The sequence below is a fragment of the Hylobates moloch genome, unplaced genomic scaffold (assembly GCF_009828535.3).
Source record: "Hylobates moloch isolate HMO894 unplaced genomic scaffold, HMol_V3 SCAFFOLD_12, whole genome shotgun sequence".
Classification (NCBI taxonomy): Eukaryota; Metazoa; Chordata; class Mammalia; order Primates; family Hylobatidae; genus Hylobates; species Hylobates moloch.
In genome coordinates, this window is record NW_026652287.1 from 7,637,318 (window position 1) to 7,653,922 (window position 16,605).

Genomic DNA, 16,605 nt, shown 5'->3' on the forward strand with positions numbered 1-16,605 from the left:
CCCAGCTGTGGTCCTGGGGCCCTGGTCACCGAGCCTGTCCTCCCGCAGAGGAACCTGCCACTCAAGCTGCTCATCATGTCTGCCACGCTGCGGGTGGAGGACTTCACCCAGAACCCGCGGCTCTTCGCCAAGCCGCCCCCAGTCATCAAGGTAACGCGGGGTCCCATGTCCTCTTTGTGCTCGGATGGCACAAGGATGCCCTGGTGTCGGGAGCCTCCTGAGGGACCTCACTTGGTCACGTGGGGGATTGACAGCAGCTTGGAGGGGGTGTTAGAAACCTTGATTCGGAATAATGGGGAAAGGGAAGGCAGCCCTGGGCCGAAGCCCGTGCCCCCCCACTCCCCATGCCTTCCTGGGCGTCCCACAGGTGGAATCCAGGCAGTTCCCAGTGACTGTGCATTTCAACAAGCGGACACCGCTGGAAGACTACAGTGGCGAGTGCTTCCGGAAGGTCTGCAAGATCCACCGGATGCTGCCTGCAGGTGAGGCCCTGGCCGGGTCAGGGGAAGGAAGCCTCCCTTCCTAAACCCTCGCTGAAGGCACGAGTGTGGGAGGGCCCATCTCCGAGTGGCTCAGAAAAGTCCCTTGTCCCTGCCAGGCCTCGGCTTCCTCACTTATTCCAGAGTGTTCATGACACCTGTCCTGCCTTATTCCACTCAAAATACTATGAGGCTTCAGCAGCTACCAGATGGTAGAGTTTGCCATCTGTCCCCATCTGATAAGCAGAAAAACCCACAGGGCCCGGGCCAGTGCTGGCAGGTGACCATAGACACTGCAGGGGAACAGGCACATCCCCCCAAGAGTCACGGATACCCTTCACAGTTCTGCCTTGTCCCCATCATATCTGCTCCATTACCCACCTCATGTTACTGAAATGGATGTGACCTTTCTTTTTTTTTTTTTTTTTTTTTTGAGACGGAGTCTTGCTCTGTCACCCAAGCTGGAGTGCAGTGGCGCGATCTCGGCTCACTGTAAGCTCCGCCTCCCGGGTTCACACCATTCTCCTGCCTCAGCCTCTCCGAGTAGCTGGGACTACAGGCGCCCGCCACCACGCCCGGCTAACTTTTTGTATTTTTAGTAGAGACGGGGTTTCACCGTGGTCTCGATCTCCTGACCTCGTGATCCGCCCGCCTCGGCCTCCCAAAGTGCTGGGATTACAAGTGTGAGCCACCGCGCCTGGCCTGGATGTGACCTTTCTGTGTGAATAGATTGTGATTGCTTCCAGCCAGACTTTTTTTTTTTTTTTCTGAGACGGAGTTTCGCTCTTGTTGCCCAGGCTGGAGTGCAATGGCGCGATCTCGGCTCACTGCAACCTCCGCCTCCCAGGTTCAAGCGATTCTCCTGCCTCAGCCTCCCTAGTAGCTGGGATTACAGGCACGTGCCACCACGCCCAGCTAGTTTTGTATTTTTAGTAGAGACGGGGTTTCACCATGTTGGCCAGGCTGGTCTCAAACTCCTGACCTCAGGTGATCCACCCGCCTCGGCCTCCCAAAGTGCTGGGATTACAGGCATGAGCCACCGTGCCCGGCCCAGACTTTTTTTTTTGAGACGGAGTTTTACTCTTGTTGCCCAGGCTGGAGTACAGTGGCAGATCTTGGCTCACTGCAACCTCCGCCTCCCGGGTTCAAGCGATTCTCCTGCCTCAGCCTCCCAGGTAGCTGGGATTACAGGTCCCACACTGGTCGCACACTGCCACGTCCAGCTAATTTTTTGTATTTTAGTAGGGATGGGGTTTCATCATGTTGGCCAGGCTGGTCTCGAACTCCTGACCTCAGGTGAGCTGCCTGCCTCAGCCTCCCAAAATGCTGGAATTACAGGTGTGAGCCACTGCACCCAGCCTAGCCAGAGACTCTTGTGTGCCAAATTCCGGCCCAAGGCTGGCTTTCTTCATGTTAGGGAGGCAAGGAGCTGTGGGGGTGCTTCCCAACAAGCTTGACCTCGTCCTTCAAGGAAGCCGAGGTCGCTGCTTCATGATGCTCTGTCCTTGCTCTGCTTACGGCCTTTTGGGGCTCCCATCCATTCTCTGGGAGACTGAGGCTGGCAGGAGGTGAGGCGGGAGCTTGGGCAGTGAGCCTTCCTACAGCCTCGGGTCTCAGGGCAGCTGTGGCGCTGGCGCTGTCCTGGGTGTGGTGTGCAGGGTTCTGCGTGAGCATGCTTCTCAGGGCTTTTGGGTCTGTTCCTGGGAGTGGTGCTGCTGGGCTGTGCGGTCGCCGTGTTTGTTGAACTCCCTGGCGGCAGGTCCTTCAGTCTGGCGGTGCTGCCTCCTGCTCATCTCTGTCTGTGTACTCCTGTCCTCCCCCATTATTCCTGGAACCTTGCCTCTCAGAGCATGGCTTGGCAGGTGCTCCTTGCTAAGCAAATGTTTGTTGAGTGACTGATGGATAACAGAGGGGCCCATTCTTTCCACAGGTGGCATCCTGGTGTTCCTGACAGGGCAGGCTGAGGTGCATGCGCTGTGCCGCAGGCTCAGGAAGGCTTTCCCACCCTCCAGAGCCCGGCCACAAGGTAAAGAGGACGCCCGGACCAGCGCTCTGCCCTGAGCCGCTGGGCTTGGCCTCGTGCTCCCTGGCTGGGGTGCAGCTCCCGCCTTTGAGCTTCCTTCTGGAAGCATCAGCACCTTTGCCGTGCCCCACCTCACCCCCGAATAAATGTCCACCACTGAGTGGCCGTGCCTTGAACAACAAAGAGCAGTGTGCTGGCGACCATGCCGGCCACAGACGCCTTTCTCCCCAACCTGCCCCTCTCCCAGAAAAGGACAACGATCAGAAAGACTCGGCGGAGGAAATGCGGAAGTTTAAGAAGTCAAGGGCCAGGGCCAAGAAGGCGCGGGCCGAGGTACGTTGGAGGCTGGCAGGAACTCCTGGAGAGTCAGGCTGCGTTGTCCAGGATGGGGGCTGCCAGCCCCATGTGGCTGCTTAGGTTTAAGTGTAATTGGAATAAAATGAAATTAAAAATCCAGTTCCTGGTTGGGCACAGTGGCTCATGCCTATAATTCCAGGACTTTGGGAGGCCAAGGTGGGAGGATCACTTGAGGTCTAGAGTTTGAGACCAGCCTGGGCAACATGGTGAGACCATGTCTCTACAAAAAATTTTTTAGATTAATTCAGTGCAGTGGCACATGCCTGTGGTCCCAGCTGCTCAGAGGCTGAGGCGGGAAAACCATCTGAGCCCAGGAGGTCAAGGCTGCAGTGAGCTGTGATGGTCCCACTGCACTCTAGCCTGGGCAACAGAGCGAGACTCTGTCTCAGGAAGGGAAAAGAAGGCCGGGCGTGGTGGCTATGCCTGTGATCCCAGCACTTTGGGAGACCGAGGCAGGTGGATCACCTGAGGTCAAGAGTTCAAGTCCAGCCTGACCAACATGGTGAAACCCTGTCTCTACTAAAAATACAAAATTAGCCAGGCACGGTGGCGTGCACCTGTACTCCCAGCTACTCTGGGATGGCTGGGCTGGGAGGGGCTTTACTCTAGCCTCTGCGTGAAGGCGCCGTGGGTCTTGTGGTCCGTGACAGTAGCGTAAGCACTCAGCCGTCTCTGACTTGCCTGTTGCACTACTGATGTGTCAGGCAGCGATCCAGGTTCCTCACGTGTGTTCACACAACCCTCCCACCAGCCTGAGAGACAACGTCTATGATATCCCCAATGTTTAGGTGGGGAAACTCAGGCAGGAAGAGAGAATTATGTGGCCTGCCCCGGGTTGCACGGCCCATGGGTGTGGACTGGGGCTTCTATGCGAGGGCACCTGTCTTCCTGCACGTGCCGCGTCCTCACACCCAGGATCCCTGCAGCCCAGGTGTCTACGTCTTGTTCGCCGTAGGTGCTGCCCCAGATCAACTTGGATCATTACTCGGTGTTACCGGCAGGCGAAGGCGATGAGGACAGGGAGGCAGAAGTGGATGAGGAAGAGGGGGCCCTGGACTCCGACCTCGATCTGGACCTAGGGGATGGCGGGCAAGATGGAGGTGTGGCCCTAGCACCGCTTCCTGCTCACGTTCATTAGCTCTGCCCTGAGGATGTGCCCAGAGCGTTTGTGGGCTCCCCGGGGACCGGGATTCTAGCAGCTTTGTCCCCGATGCTTCCTGAGTTCTTGAAACTGCCCGGCACGAGGAGGCCTCGAACATTTGCCGAGTTGAATGTAATGGGGGCTGCCAACCCCTTTGCTGAGGGACGCAGACCTCCAGGGTCCGGGGGTATTGCCCAGTTCCGTGTGCTTGCAGGGGCCCCCTGAATGTAGGCGGACCCAGTGCCCTGCTGTGCCCAGCCAGGGGCTGAGTGGGGCAGCAGAGAGTACCCCAGTATGGGCTCAGCCTGATCCCACCAATGCTGCCAGGAAACGAGGAGTGGAGTCAGGCCCCCGGGATCCATGCCAGGGGTTTGGAGGAGGAGATTGTGCAGCACAGGGATTCAGATCCGGTTCAGGGCAGTAGAGATGAGATCCCCTGGGAATGTCAGCAGTCCCCCCAGGCTTGGCCTGGCTGGTCCCAAGGGGAGCCTCCGCAGCAGGGCAAAGAACGGAGCTCTGGTGGAGCAGCCTGGGGGTGCAGGGCCCCTGTGGCCGGCTCCTGCCTGCAGGCATCTGTCCCGGCCCGGGTGCCAGTGGCCTCTGCTTTCCCTCCAGGCGAGCAGCCCGACGCCTCCCTCCCGCTTCACGTGCTCCCGCTGTACTCTCTGCTGGCCCCAGAGAAGCAAGCACAGGTAACCGTGCTGGGCCAGTGCCCAGCTTTTGGGGCACTTTTAAGGGCATTGCAGTGGGGTTGGTCAAGCCCTTGGTGGTCCTCTCCGTCTGCTGTTTGATCAGCATCCCCAGAGTTTTGAGGAATACTGGGGTAGTTTTGGAGAATAGGGAACCCTCCCCCAAGGCACTGGGTCCCAGATGGGATGGCTTGTCCTTGCTACCTCTCCCGCACACCAGCCTGGCTGGCTTTGTCCTTGAGCCTCCATTCCATGATTTCTTTCCCGATTCTGGTGTTTTCCTGCCATCCCTTCCCCAAATCCTAGGTCTTTAAGCCTCCACCGGAGGGGATTCGGTTGTGTGTTGTGGCCACCAATGTGGCCGAGACGTCTCTTACCATCCCTGGCATCAAGTACGTGGTGGACTGTGGGAAGGTCAAGAAGCGCTACTATGACCGCGTCACTGGTGTATCCTCCTTCCGTGTCACCTGGGTCTCCCAGGCATCAGCTGACCAGCGAGCGGGCAGAGCAGGACGGACAGAGCCCGGCCACTGCTACAGGTGGGTCACCCAGGCTCCTCCTCAGGGACGTTGGTGCCGCCTTGCAATAGCCACTGAGGAACAAGGGAAGGACGCTGACCCCGCCTCCATCTGTAGTGCGTCCCGTGTCCTGCTGGGCCCCTGTGACTTTGGGGTGCTCCCCAGCCGTTTTGCTGGCTTTCAGATACTCACACTATTTCTTTTTTTTTTTTTTGAGATGGAGTTTTACTCTTGTCACCCAGGCTGGAGTGCAATGGCGTGATCTCGACTCACTGCAACCTCCACCTCCTACGTTCAAGCAATTCTCCTGCCTTAGCCTCCCAAGTAGCTGGGATTACAGGTGCGCGCCACCACACCCAGCTAATTTTTGTATTTTTATTATATTTATTTATTTATTTTAATTTTTGTATTTTTAGTGAAGACGGGGTTTCACTGTGTTGGCCAGGATGGTCTCGATCTCCTGACCTCGTGATCTGCCTGCCTTGGCCTCCCAAAGTGTTGGGATCACAGACATGAGCCACCGTGCCCGGCCACTGTTTCTTTATTTTGTTACTGAGGTCAGGTCCAGCTCTTGAGTGCTGTTTGTTTGTTAACAGTTTGATCAGGATATAATTCACATACCATAAAGTGCATAATTTTAAAGCGTACAATCCAGGAGTTTTTAGGACAGTCACAGAGTTGTGCAACCATCACCACAATCAATGTCAGAACTTCCCATCAACCCAAAAAGAAACCCCATGGCCATTGCAGTCACCCCCGTTTCTTCCCCGCCCCAGCCTGTGACAAGCATCAGTCCACTAGTTTTTGTCTCTAGGGATGTGCCTATTGTGGACAGTTCAGATAAATGCAATAAAGTCATACAAAGTGTGGCCCCTCGTGTCTGGCCTCTGCCGCTCAGCACGGTGAGTTTTCGAGGCTCACTCTGGGTGGCAGGTGTCAGCACCCCATTCCTGCCCGTGGCTGAATGATATCGCACCATATGGATGTGCCGAGTTTTGTTTGTCTGTTCATCAGCTGGTGGACGTTTGGTTGTTTTCACCTCTTGGCTATTGTGGATAGTGCTGCTCTGAACACTCAGGTGCAAGGATTTGTCTGGCTCCGTTTTCATTGCTCTTGCAGTGGAACCTAAGAGAACCGCTGGGCCGTATGGTAACTCTTGGTTTAACTTACCGAGGAACCACCAAACTGTTTTCCACAGCAGCTGCCCCATTTTACATGCCTACCAACAGTGAATGAGGTTTTCAGTTTCTTCACATCCTCACCAGCACTTTTTTATTTTTATTTTTTGAGATGGGGTTTCACTGTGTCACCCAGGCTGGAGTGCAGTGGTGCAATCTCAGCTCACTGCAACCTCTGCCTCCCGGGTTCAAGCAATTCTCCTGCCTCAGCCTTCCAAGTAGCTGGAATGATAGGCATGCACCACCATGTCTGTATAATTTTTTTGTTTGTTTGTTTTGTTTTTGAGACTGAGTCTCTCTGTTGTCGGCCTGGGCTAGAATTCAATGGCTCAGTCTCAGCTCACTGCAACCTCCGCTTCCAGGATTCCAGCAATTCTCCTGCCTCAGCCTCCCAAGTAGCTGAGATTACAGGTGACCACCACCACGCCCAGCTTATTTTTGTATTTTTAGTAGAGATGGGGGTTCACCATGTTGGCCAGGCTGGTCTCGAACTCCTGACCTCAGGTGATCCACCTGCCTCGTCCTCCCAAAGTGGTAGGATTGCAGGCATGAGCCACAGTGCCCGGCCAATTTTTTAGATTTTTAGTAGAGACGGCGTTTCACCATGTTGGCCAGGCTGGTCTTGAACACCTGCCTCGGCCTCCCAAAGTGCTGGGATTATAGGCATGAACCACCGCGCATGGCCAGCACCAACACTTATTTTTAATATTTTTGTTTTGCTGGGGGTTTTTTTGAGAGACAAAGTCTCACTCTGTTGCTCAGGCTGGAGTTCAGTGGCCCAAGTATAGCTCACTGCAGCCTCCGCCTCCTGGGCTCAAGCAGTCTTCCCGCCTCAGCCTCCCAAGTAGCTGGGAGTAGAGACACATGGCACTGTGCCTGGCTTCAGGTGTTTTTTTTGTTTTGTTTTGTTTTAATGTGTGACTATGTCCTGTCACACACAGCCCTGCCCTGGTCCTGAGAACGGGTGCCCCTACCTCCCCCGCCCTCACTTTCTTTTTAATATGAAAGCTTCAGTATTTTTGAGCCTAGCTCTCCTGGTGGGTGTGAAGTGGTATCACATTGTGGCTTTGGTTATATGTTTCCCTAATGACTAATGATGGACTCTTTTCATGTGCTTATTGGCCCTTTATGCATCTTCCTAGGGAACTGCCTATTCAGATCTTTTGTTCATTTTTAATTAGGTTATTTGTCCTTTTATTGTTGATCTGTAAGAGTTCTTTAGGCCAGGCGCTGTGGCTCATGCCTGTAATCCCAGCACTTTGGGAGGCTGAGGTGGGCAGATCACAAGGTCAGGAGTTCAAGACCAGCCTGGCCAACATAGTGAACCCCTGTCTCTACTAAAAATACAAAAATTAGCTGGGCATGGTGGCATGCACTTGTAATCCCAGCTACTTGGGAGGCTGAGGCAGGAGAATCACTTGAACCTGGGAGGCAGAGGTTGCAGTGAGCCAAGATCACTCCCCTGCACTCCAGCTTGGGTGACAGAGCGAGACTTCGTCTCAAAAAAAAAAAAAGTTCTTTATATAACCTGGATATTAGGTCCTAATCAGATGTGTCATTGACAAATATTTTCTCCTAATCCGTGTGCTGTAATTGTGTGTATGAGTGTGTGTGTGCGTGTATGTAAAAAATAGCTTTATTGCTGTTCCTTTCGTCAGGGCTACATGTTAATTACAAAAGTAGAAAATTTACAAAGAAAACCAGTAAGAAGTAACTGTAGTTAAAGTGTAGAGTGCTATGCACCATCCCCTGTTTTAAGTGGAATGATACCTTTTCTTTTGGTTTTGAGATGGAGTCTTGCTCTGTCGCCCAGGCTGGAGTACAGTGGCGCCATCTGGCTCACCGCAACCTTTGCGTCCTGGGTTCAAGTGATTCTCCTGCCTCAGCCTCCCGATTCACGCGACCGCGCCTCGCTAGTTTTTGTATTTTTAGTAGAGATGGGGTTTCCCCATGTTGGCCAGGCTGGTCTCGAACTCCTAACCTCAAGTGATCCGCCCGCCCCAGCCTTCCAAAGTGCTGGGATTACAGGCGTGTGCCACCACACCCAGCCTGTGGAATAATATCTAATTAATTTTCACCAATTCCTTACGAGGCAGCTGCAATTTGAGCTGCATTTCACAGGTGAGGAGAACGAGGCAGGAAGAGGTGAAACAGTGTGCCTGCTGTCAGGTCAAGATCCAGTCCCAGTGGCGTGGCTGAGTTTTGTGTTTGTTGTCCCGGTTTCTCTCTGTCCAGGCTGTATTCATCTGTGGTTTTTGGTGTGAGTTTTGTGTTTGTTGTCCCGGTTTCTCTCTGTCCAGGCTGTATTCATCTGCGGTTTTTGGTGTGAGTTTTGTGTTTGTTGTCCCGGTTTCTCTCTGTCCAGGCTGTATTCATCTGCGGTTTTTGGTGACTTCGAGCAGTTTCCTCCTCCAGAAATCACCCGGAGGCCTGTTGAAGACTTAATCCTTCAAATGAAGGCTCTCAACGTTGAAAAGGTCAGTGGCTGCCCCCAGCCCCGCTCTCAGCCACCCCAGTGGGCCACCTCCCTTTCCCTGAGGCAGGGAGCCCAGAGCTGGGTCTGCTGGTGCCTGGCCTGCAGCACAACAGTGCATCAGCAGGTGCTCCCAGGGCTTCTGGGCTCCTGTGACCGCTGCCTCCCCAGTGCTGCATCCCCCGTGGGCACCCAGGGGATGGCTGCCTGGAATAGAGGCAGCAGGGTCCTGCACGCTGTTTGTGTACTATCCGTCTGTGGGGCATGCAGAATGTGCTGCCAGCTCTTCCTGGCTGCAGCCTTCTCCGACCCAGTCCTCCAGTGGAGGGGGGGGATCCCTCTAGGGTCACCCTCCCTCCCTCTCCTCCAGGGCAGGCTGAGCCAGGCAGTGCCCCGTGCCATGCTGCATGCTGTCCTGTGGGCATTCAGATCCCCATTTAACCGATGAGGAAACAGAGGCAGGGAAGTGAAGGTTTTTGTCCGTGGACACACATCTAATAAGTGACAGAACTCACATGGTCTCCTAGTGCCTTTTAAACATCTGTGCCCACTGATTTTTCTGGATGTTAATATGTTCAAAATTATAAAAACTTCAGATACTTGAGATCATCAGGGAGAAGGTGAAGCCTGTCCCACTGTCCACCATTTGTGACCTGTGTCCCAGTTATGTTTCCAAACACAGAACATCCTGTACTTTATTACTGTGGTTTTCTGAATATTGTGTGATATTTTACATGCTGCTTTGGGCTTGATTTCTTCACCTAATAAAAATCATGGGTGCTGGCTGGGCATGGTGGCTCACACCTGTAATCCCAGCACTTTGGGAGGCCGAGGCATGTGGATTAGTTGAGGTCAGGAATTCGAGACCAGCCTGGCTAACATGGCAAAACCCCGTCTCTACTACAAATACAAAAAAAAAAATTAGCCAGGGAGGATGGGCACGGTGGCTCACGCCTGTAATCCCAGCACTTTGGAAGGCCGAGGCAGGTGGATCACAAAGTCAGGAGGTCAAGACCAGCCTGGCCAACAAGGTGAAACCCCATCTCCAGTAAAGATACAAAAAATTAGCTGGGTGTGGTGGCACACGCCTGTAATCCCAGCTACTTGGGAGGCTGAGGCAGGATAATCGCTTGAATCTGGGAGGCGGAGGTTGCAGTGCACTGAGATTGCGCCATTGCACTCCAGCCTGAAAAAAAAAAAAAAGCCAGGATGGTGACAGGTCCTATAATCCAGTACTTGGAGGTGAGGCAAGAGAATCATTGAACTGGAACAGGGTAGTCCGGGTGCATTGGCTCACAGCACTTTGGGAGGCTGAGGCGGGCGGATCACAACATCAGGAGTTCGAGACCAGCCTGGCCAATATGGTGAAACTACGTCGCTACTAAAAATATAAAAATTAGCCAGGTGCGGTGGTGGGCACCTGTAGTTCCAGCTACTCGGGAGGCTGAGGCAGGAGAATTCTCGAACCCGAGAGGCAGAGGTTGCAGTGAGCCGAGATCATGCTGTTGCACTCCAGCCTGGGTGACATAGCAAGACTCCATCTCACAAAAAAAAAAAAAATCATGGATGCCAAATATGTGCTGGGCGCTCTGCACATGTGACCTCAGGTTATCCTCCCAGCCACTCTAGGAGGGAGTTACTAGTGTTATCACCCCATTTCCCAGATGAGGAGCCTGAGGCACTGAGACAGGCCTGACTGTGGGTCACATGGATAAAAAGTGTCAGGGCTGGGCTGGGAGCTCAGTGTGGCTGGGAGCACTGTCAGGAGTGCCTCCCACAAGTGACATCAAGTCCACTCTGTAGGAACTCCGCAGTGGCTTCCCCGGGCTCTTGAGTCAGCTCCAGAGCAGGCCCCCACCTGCCTTCCCCCAGACCTGGGTTACTAGCATTGCCTCCCTACCTGCGTGCCTGCTGCAGGCTCACCGCCCCGCCTCTAGCTTTATTGAGATAGAGTTCAGACACCACACAGTCACCCATTGAAAGTGTGCGGGTCAGTAGTTTCCAGCGTGTTCATAAAGTTGTGCAAACATCACCACCATGGCCATTTTCATCACCCCAGAAAGAAAGCATGTGCCCGTTATCTGTCACCACCTCCCAGCTCCCTGGCCCCTGTGCCCACTCCTCTCCATGGATTTGCCAGTTTGGGACATTTCATGCAGATGGAATCCTACAACATGTGGCCTTTGTGCCCGGCGTCTTTCCCTGAGTGTGTTGTTCTCAAGTTCCATCCATGGCGTAGTGCGTGTTGCTGCTTCATTCCTTTTCGCGGCTGAATCGTAGTCCATTTTATGGATGGATCACGTTTTGTTCATCCACTCCTCCATTCAGAGACTCATGGGTTGCTTCCATCTTTTGGCTGTTGTGATAAATTTATTCACATTATTATTATTATTATTATTTTGAGATGGGGTCTCACTCTATCACCCAGGCTGGAGTGCAGTGGTGTGATCTCAGCTCACTGAAACCCCCACCTCCCAGGTTCAAGTGATTCTCCTGTCTCAGCCTCCCAAGTAGCTGGGACTGCAGACGAGTGCCACCACACTCGGCTAATTTTTGTATTTTTAGTAGAGATGAGGGTTTCACCATATTGGTCAGGCTGGTCTCAAACTCCTGACCTCAGGTGATCTGCCCACCTCAGCCTCCCAAAGTGCTGGGATTACAGGCATGAGCCACCGCACTGGGCCAATTTATTCATATTATGCCTCACTAACTACCTGTGGCCCCTCCTGGTCAAATGACGCTCAGTCCTTAGGAGGATAATAGTCTGTTAAAAAACAAAAAAAGCACCCAGCGGGGGCAAAGCACAGCCCTCAGTGCCTAGCCAGTGCTTGGGACGTGTTTTTGAGTGAATGGATGATGTGAGTGAGTGAAGGAGGCTTTGGGGTTCCATTGGGACCTGGCCTTTGAGAGTGCCCCAGGCCCCTGTGTCCCCACTGGCATGAGCTGAGCCCGGAGAGAGGGGGTGGAGGGAGTGCCTGCCACAGAGGGAGCAAGAGCACCGGACTTGCTTCTTGGCATTCACCCTGTCCCTGCCACGTCTCCTTGTGTCCCAGGTCATCAACTTCCCCTTCCCGACGCCCCCCTCCGTGGAAGCCCTTCTTGCCGCCGAGGAGCTGTTGATTGCGCTGGGTGCCCTGCAACCACCCCAGAAAGCAGAAAGGTAGGGCCAAGAGATGCAGAGCCCAGTTCCTGCCCCGTTCAGGGCCCTCTCCCTTTTGCTGGGCCTGAGCTGCCTCAAGCGTGGGGCCTCCCAGCTCTGGCTCCAGAGATCCTCTCAGAGCACTGCCACCACCACCTCCATCTCCAGGGTGAAGCAACTGCAGAAGAACCGGCTGAGTTGCCCCATCACTGCGCTGGGCCGGACAATGGCCACGTTCCCTGTGGCACCCCGCTACGCCAAGATGCTGGCGCTGAGCCGGCAACACGGCTGCCTGCCCTATGCCATCACCATCGTGGCCAGCATGACGGTGCGGGAGCTGTTTGAGGAGCTGGACAGGTGCGAGGTTAGCGGCTGGGCACTCGGGGCCAAGCTCAGTCCCCACAGGGGCCCCGGGCTGAGAGCCGACCTGCACCCCAGCTTCCTAGGGAATCACCGGCGTGTTGGGTGGCCTCCTGCAAGACCCTCATTCTCTCTGAGCCCTTCTGTATTCTGATCTCTGCAGTGGCCGTGTTGGTCCCTGTCTGTTGCCCCTTATACGTCACATCAAATAGAGAGACTAGGAGGTGGGGGGGTCCCCCCGATCATCAGAGGGTCATAGATTCCAGAAAAAGGACACTTTGAGTGAAAACATTTAAAACATAGACCAAAATAGGGAAAAGCAGTACCCTTGAAAAGTGCCACTAAGGCGAGGCGCGGCGGCTCACGCCTGTAATCCCAGCACTTTGGGAGGCTGAGACTTGAGGTCAGGAGTTTGAGACTAGCCTGGACGTGGTAAAACCCCGTCTGTATAAAAAAATACAAAAATTAGCCAGGCATGGTGGTGCATACCTGTAGTCCCAGCTACTCGGGAGGCTGAGGTAGAAGAATCATTTGAACCCAGGAGGTAGAGGTTGCAGTGAGCTGAGATCGTGCCACTGCACTCCAGCCTGGGCAACAGAGTGAGGCCCTTCTCTAAAAAAAGAAAAGGAAAAGTGACACTAAGACTGTGAAAGTATGTTGAAAGTATGTTTAGTGCATTGTGTATTTAACAAAATTTACTTATAGATTATGACTACATGCTAATTCTTAGAATGAACAATTATTTAATAATTTCCTGGCATCCTGTTGCATAGATCTGCCTTTGGCAGCTTGATGATAAAAGGGGTCATTTCTGCAGAAATGTCTGGAAGCAACTTGAGTTTCTCAAGGGCTTCGTAAGTCTTCAGCGTTCACGTCATTACTCCTGAAACAGCCTTTCACGCCATCAGTTTTGACCATCTCTCCCTCAGCTGTGAGCCAGGCTTCGGCTGCCACCATCTCTCATCCACTGTGAATGGTACGGGCAGGCCCACAATGTCACTTCATTGACTCTGTGAGCCTCTGCATCTTGTGCAAAGCTTGCTGCTTCCCTTAGGGTCAAGCTGCCTGTGTTTGGACCATCTTGTCAGATGACAAAGCAGACACTAGTTGGGAAGGCAGTTAGGTGGACACTGGGGAATCTTTTGAGATTTGGATGGTTTTTCTTTGTTTATCCTCCTCCACTTCCCCTCCCCAGTCCCACCCACCCTAACCAGGAACTTTGTTTAGGCCACGTCACTGCATGGGCCATTCCATATCGCAGCCACTAACCACACGTGGCCTGAACCTGTGAAATGTGGCAGTTACGGCAACAAACTGACTTAAAACCTTACTTATTTTTAATAGTTTAAATTTAAATAGCCACATGTGGCTAGTGGCCACCGTATTGGCCAGTGCAGTTCCAGACCTTTCCCTGTGCTCTGCACGGACAGAGTTTTAATTTGAGGAAATGAGATCAGATGGTCCTGCAGCTTGCCTTTTCTGTGTCCTGTATCTTTTCAGGGTCAGTGCATCTGAACTTCAAAAGAAGCTTTAGCCAGGCATGGTAGCTCACACCTGTAATCCCAGCACTTGGGAGGTCGAGGCAGGCAGATCACTTAAGAGGTCAGGAGTTTGAGACCAGCCTGGCCAACATGGTGAAACCCTGTCTCTACTAAAAATCAAAAAGCGGGCATGGTGATGGACACCTGTAATCCCAGCTATTCGTCAGAATCCCTTGGGGGAGAATAATAGGGTTGTCTGGAGAAAACAGAAAGTGGTGTCAGTTTCAGTCGGGGTCTGAAGGCCCAAGAACCAGGAGCATCAACGGCAGGGAAGACCCAGCTTACGCAGTCAGCAGAGCCCGAAGTCACACCTCCTCTGCCTACTTGGGCCCTCAGTGGATCGGATGTGGCCCACACCCACACTGGGGAGGGCAGTAGCTTTATGCCAGTCACCAATTCAAAGACACACCCAGAAATAAGGCTTAACTAGCTATCTGGGCATCCCTTTGCCCAGTCAAGTGGATATAAAATTAACCATCACATGTAAGGTCTTGAAAACCGAGGTGTCTTGGCCTCTGCCCAGATCCCCTGATCAGCATCTCTAAGACTCCCGCGTGATGCTGGTGTCAAGGCTCTGTAGCGTGGTGACTGAGAGCTCAGGTATGGTTCAAATCTCCCTCTGCCATTCTGAGCTGTGTGACCTTAGGCAAGTGACTGTACCGCTCTGAGCTTCATTTTCTCCATCTGGAAAATGGGGATGATGATGATGATGATAATTGGATTGTTGGTAGAATTAAATGAGTTAACACAAGCAAAGTGCTTTGAGCTGTGCCTGACACGTATGTAAGTGTTAGTATTATTTTCAGGTTTGGAAACCACTGGCATCATTCATTTATCCAGTCCACCCTTGGTGGCTATTTAAGCAGTTTGCAGAGTTTTTTATTACTTAAAAATGGTGCAGTGGCCGGGCACGGTGGCTCACGCCTATAATCCCAGCACTTTGGGAAGCCGAGACTGGCAGATCACAAGGTCAGGAGATCGAGACCATCGTGGCTAACACGGTGAAACCCTGTCTCTACTAAAAAACATACAAAAAATTAGCCAGGTGTGGTGGTGGGCGCCTGTAGTTCTAGCTACTTGGGAGGCTGAGGCAGGAGAATGGTGTGAACCCGGAAGGTGGAACTTGCAGTGAGCCAATATCACGCCACTGCACTCCAGCCTGGGCGACTGAGCGAGACTCCATCTCAAAAAAACAAAAACAAAAATGGTGCAGCGGTGGCTGCCAATGGTGAATTCTGAGCTGGACCTTAATACCTTAATTACATTCATCAGTGACCCCACAAGGCCTCTGAGCCTGTCCTGATGAATAAAGGAGCTCCCCCAGCTGAGGCTCTGAGTGCAGCTGAGACCCCAGCCCAGACGTATGTACATGTATTTGCAGACCAGCGGCCAGTGACGAGGAGCTTGCCAGGCTGAAGAGCAAGCGGGCCCGGGTGGCCCAGATGAAGAGGACCTGGGCAGGGCAGGGGGCTTCTCTGAAGCTCGGCGACCTCATGGTGCTGCTGGGTTTGTGCCCTGCCCGGTGGAGGGTGGCGGGAGGGTCACCCAGGTCTGAGATGGGTCAGAGAGAGAGCATGCCCCCTCTTCGTCCCCCAGGTGCTGTGGGAGCCTGCGAGTACGCCGGCTGCACACCCCAGTTTTGCGAAGCCAACGGGCTGCGGTACAAAGCCATGATGGAGATCCGGCGCCTGCGGGGCCAGCTGACCACCGCAGGTACGGCCCCGCTTCGGCACGCCGCTGCACCCAGCGGGCAACCTGACCTGGACACTTGAAATGTTTAAAAAAGTGATCCATAGAGTCCATGTTTGCAAACTTGCTACGTACCAAAATGTATTTATAACCCTAAATCAATACTTGGGGAGCTTTTCCAGGCACGAGGGAATGTGCACGCGAGCAGGGCACTAACAGATTAGAGCTGCCAGCCTGTGCCCTCCCCCACCAGGTCGTCACTCTGTTTCACCTTTTCCCTGGCGATACCCTCTGCCATTTTCCATCACCACTGTGGCCTGGACCCCTCTTCCCTCCCACATGTCCCCCAGACCCTTCTCATGCAGAAGGATGAGGCCTTGCCCTGGACTCTACCTCAGCTCAGCAGCACAAATACTTCCTGCCACCAACACCCAGGGAAGCTTGAGAGGAAGGAAATGTCCTCCAACATATGGCCAGAGGACCATGCGTAGAGAGGGCAGCGTGGACACTGGGTCTCTTCTGGGCAGGCCACGTTCTTGTACCCAAGGCTAGTGGGGAATTTGCCTTCCATTTCAGCAGATCCCAGGGTTTGATGCCAGAATTGATGGCTCTCTTCCAGCCGATCCTTCTCCCAGCGCCAGGTACATGGTGGTGGCCCTGTCACCATGCTGTGTGTCCTTCCGGCTGTGGCTTTCCAGAGCAGCCCCATTCCAGGTGCAGCAGCTTAGAATTGCAGTCAGCCTCCAGACAGCGCTGGTTGCAGTGGCTTGGTGACATTAGACCTTTATTGTTGCAAGGAAGAGAAGTCACTGAGTCAGCAGCCCAGGGCGTTTCTCTGCTGCCATCCTCCTGCCATTCACTGCGCCTTCCATCCTAAGGTCACCTCATGGGCTGAGGAGGTAGTTGGAGGCTTAGTCGCCTCTGCCTTCCAGGCAGGAGAAGGGAAGGACGAGGCCAGGGCACCCACCGCTGTCCTGTTCCTGTATTGAACGTTCCCAGGAATTCCAGCCGCAACTTC

At 53.6% G+C, this 16,605-nt stretch overlaps 1 protein-coding gene across 4 annotated transcripts in view; it reads left to right on the top strand.

Moving 5' to 3' along the window:
- The window catches only part of DHX37 (DEAH-box helicase 37), a 44,462-nt gene that overhangs the window by 21,392 nt on the left and 6,465 nt on the right, over window positions 1-16,605 (top strand). For all 4 annotated transcript variants that reach the window (XR_004250606.2, XM_032168297.2, XM_032168298.2 and 1 more), the window contains 12 exons: window positions 49-150; window positions 368-482; window positions 2,410-2,505; window positions 2,750-2,835; window positions 3,815-3,959; window positions 4,616-4,692; window positions 4,996-5,228; window positions 8,751-8,862; window positions 11,912-12,018; window positions 12,166-12,354; window positions 15,280-15,404; window positions 15,495-15,611. Coding sequence is in view for 3 of the 4 variants with exons in the window: in XM_032168297.2 (XP_032024188.1) it covers window positions 49-150; window positions 368-482; window positions 2,410-2,505; window positions 2,750-2,835; window positions 3,815-3,959; window positions 4,616-4,692; window positions 4,996-5,228; window positions 8,751-8,862; window positions 11,912-12,018; window positions 12,166-12,354; window positions 15,280-15,404; window positions 15,495-15,611 (1,504 nt within the window). In the remaining variant the exon portion in view is untranslated. The remainder of the gene's footprint in view (window positions 1-48; window positions 151-367; window positions 483-2,409; window positions 2,506-2,749; window positions 2,836-3,814; window positions 3,960-4,615; window positions 4,693-4,995; window positions 5,229-8,750; window positions 8,863-11,911; window positions 12,019-12,165; window positions 12,355-15,279; window positions 15,405-15,494; window positions 15,612-16,605) is intronic.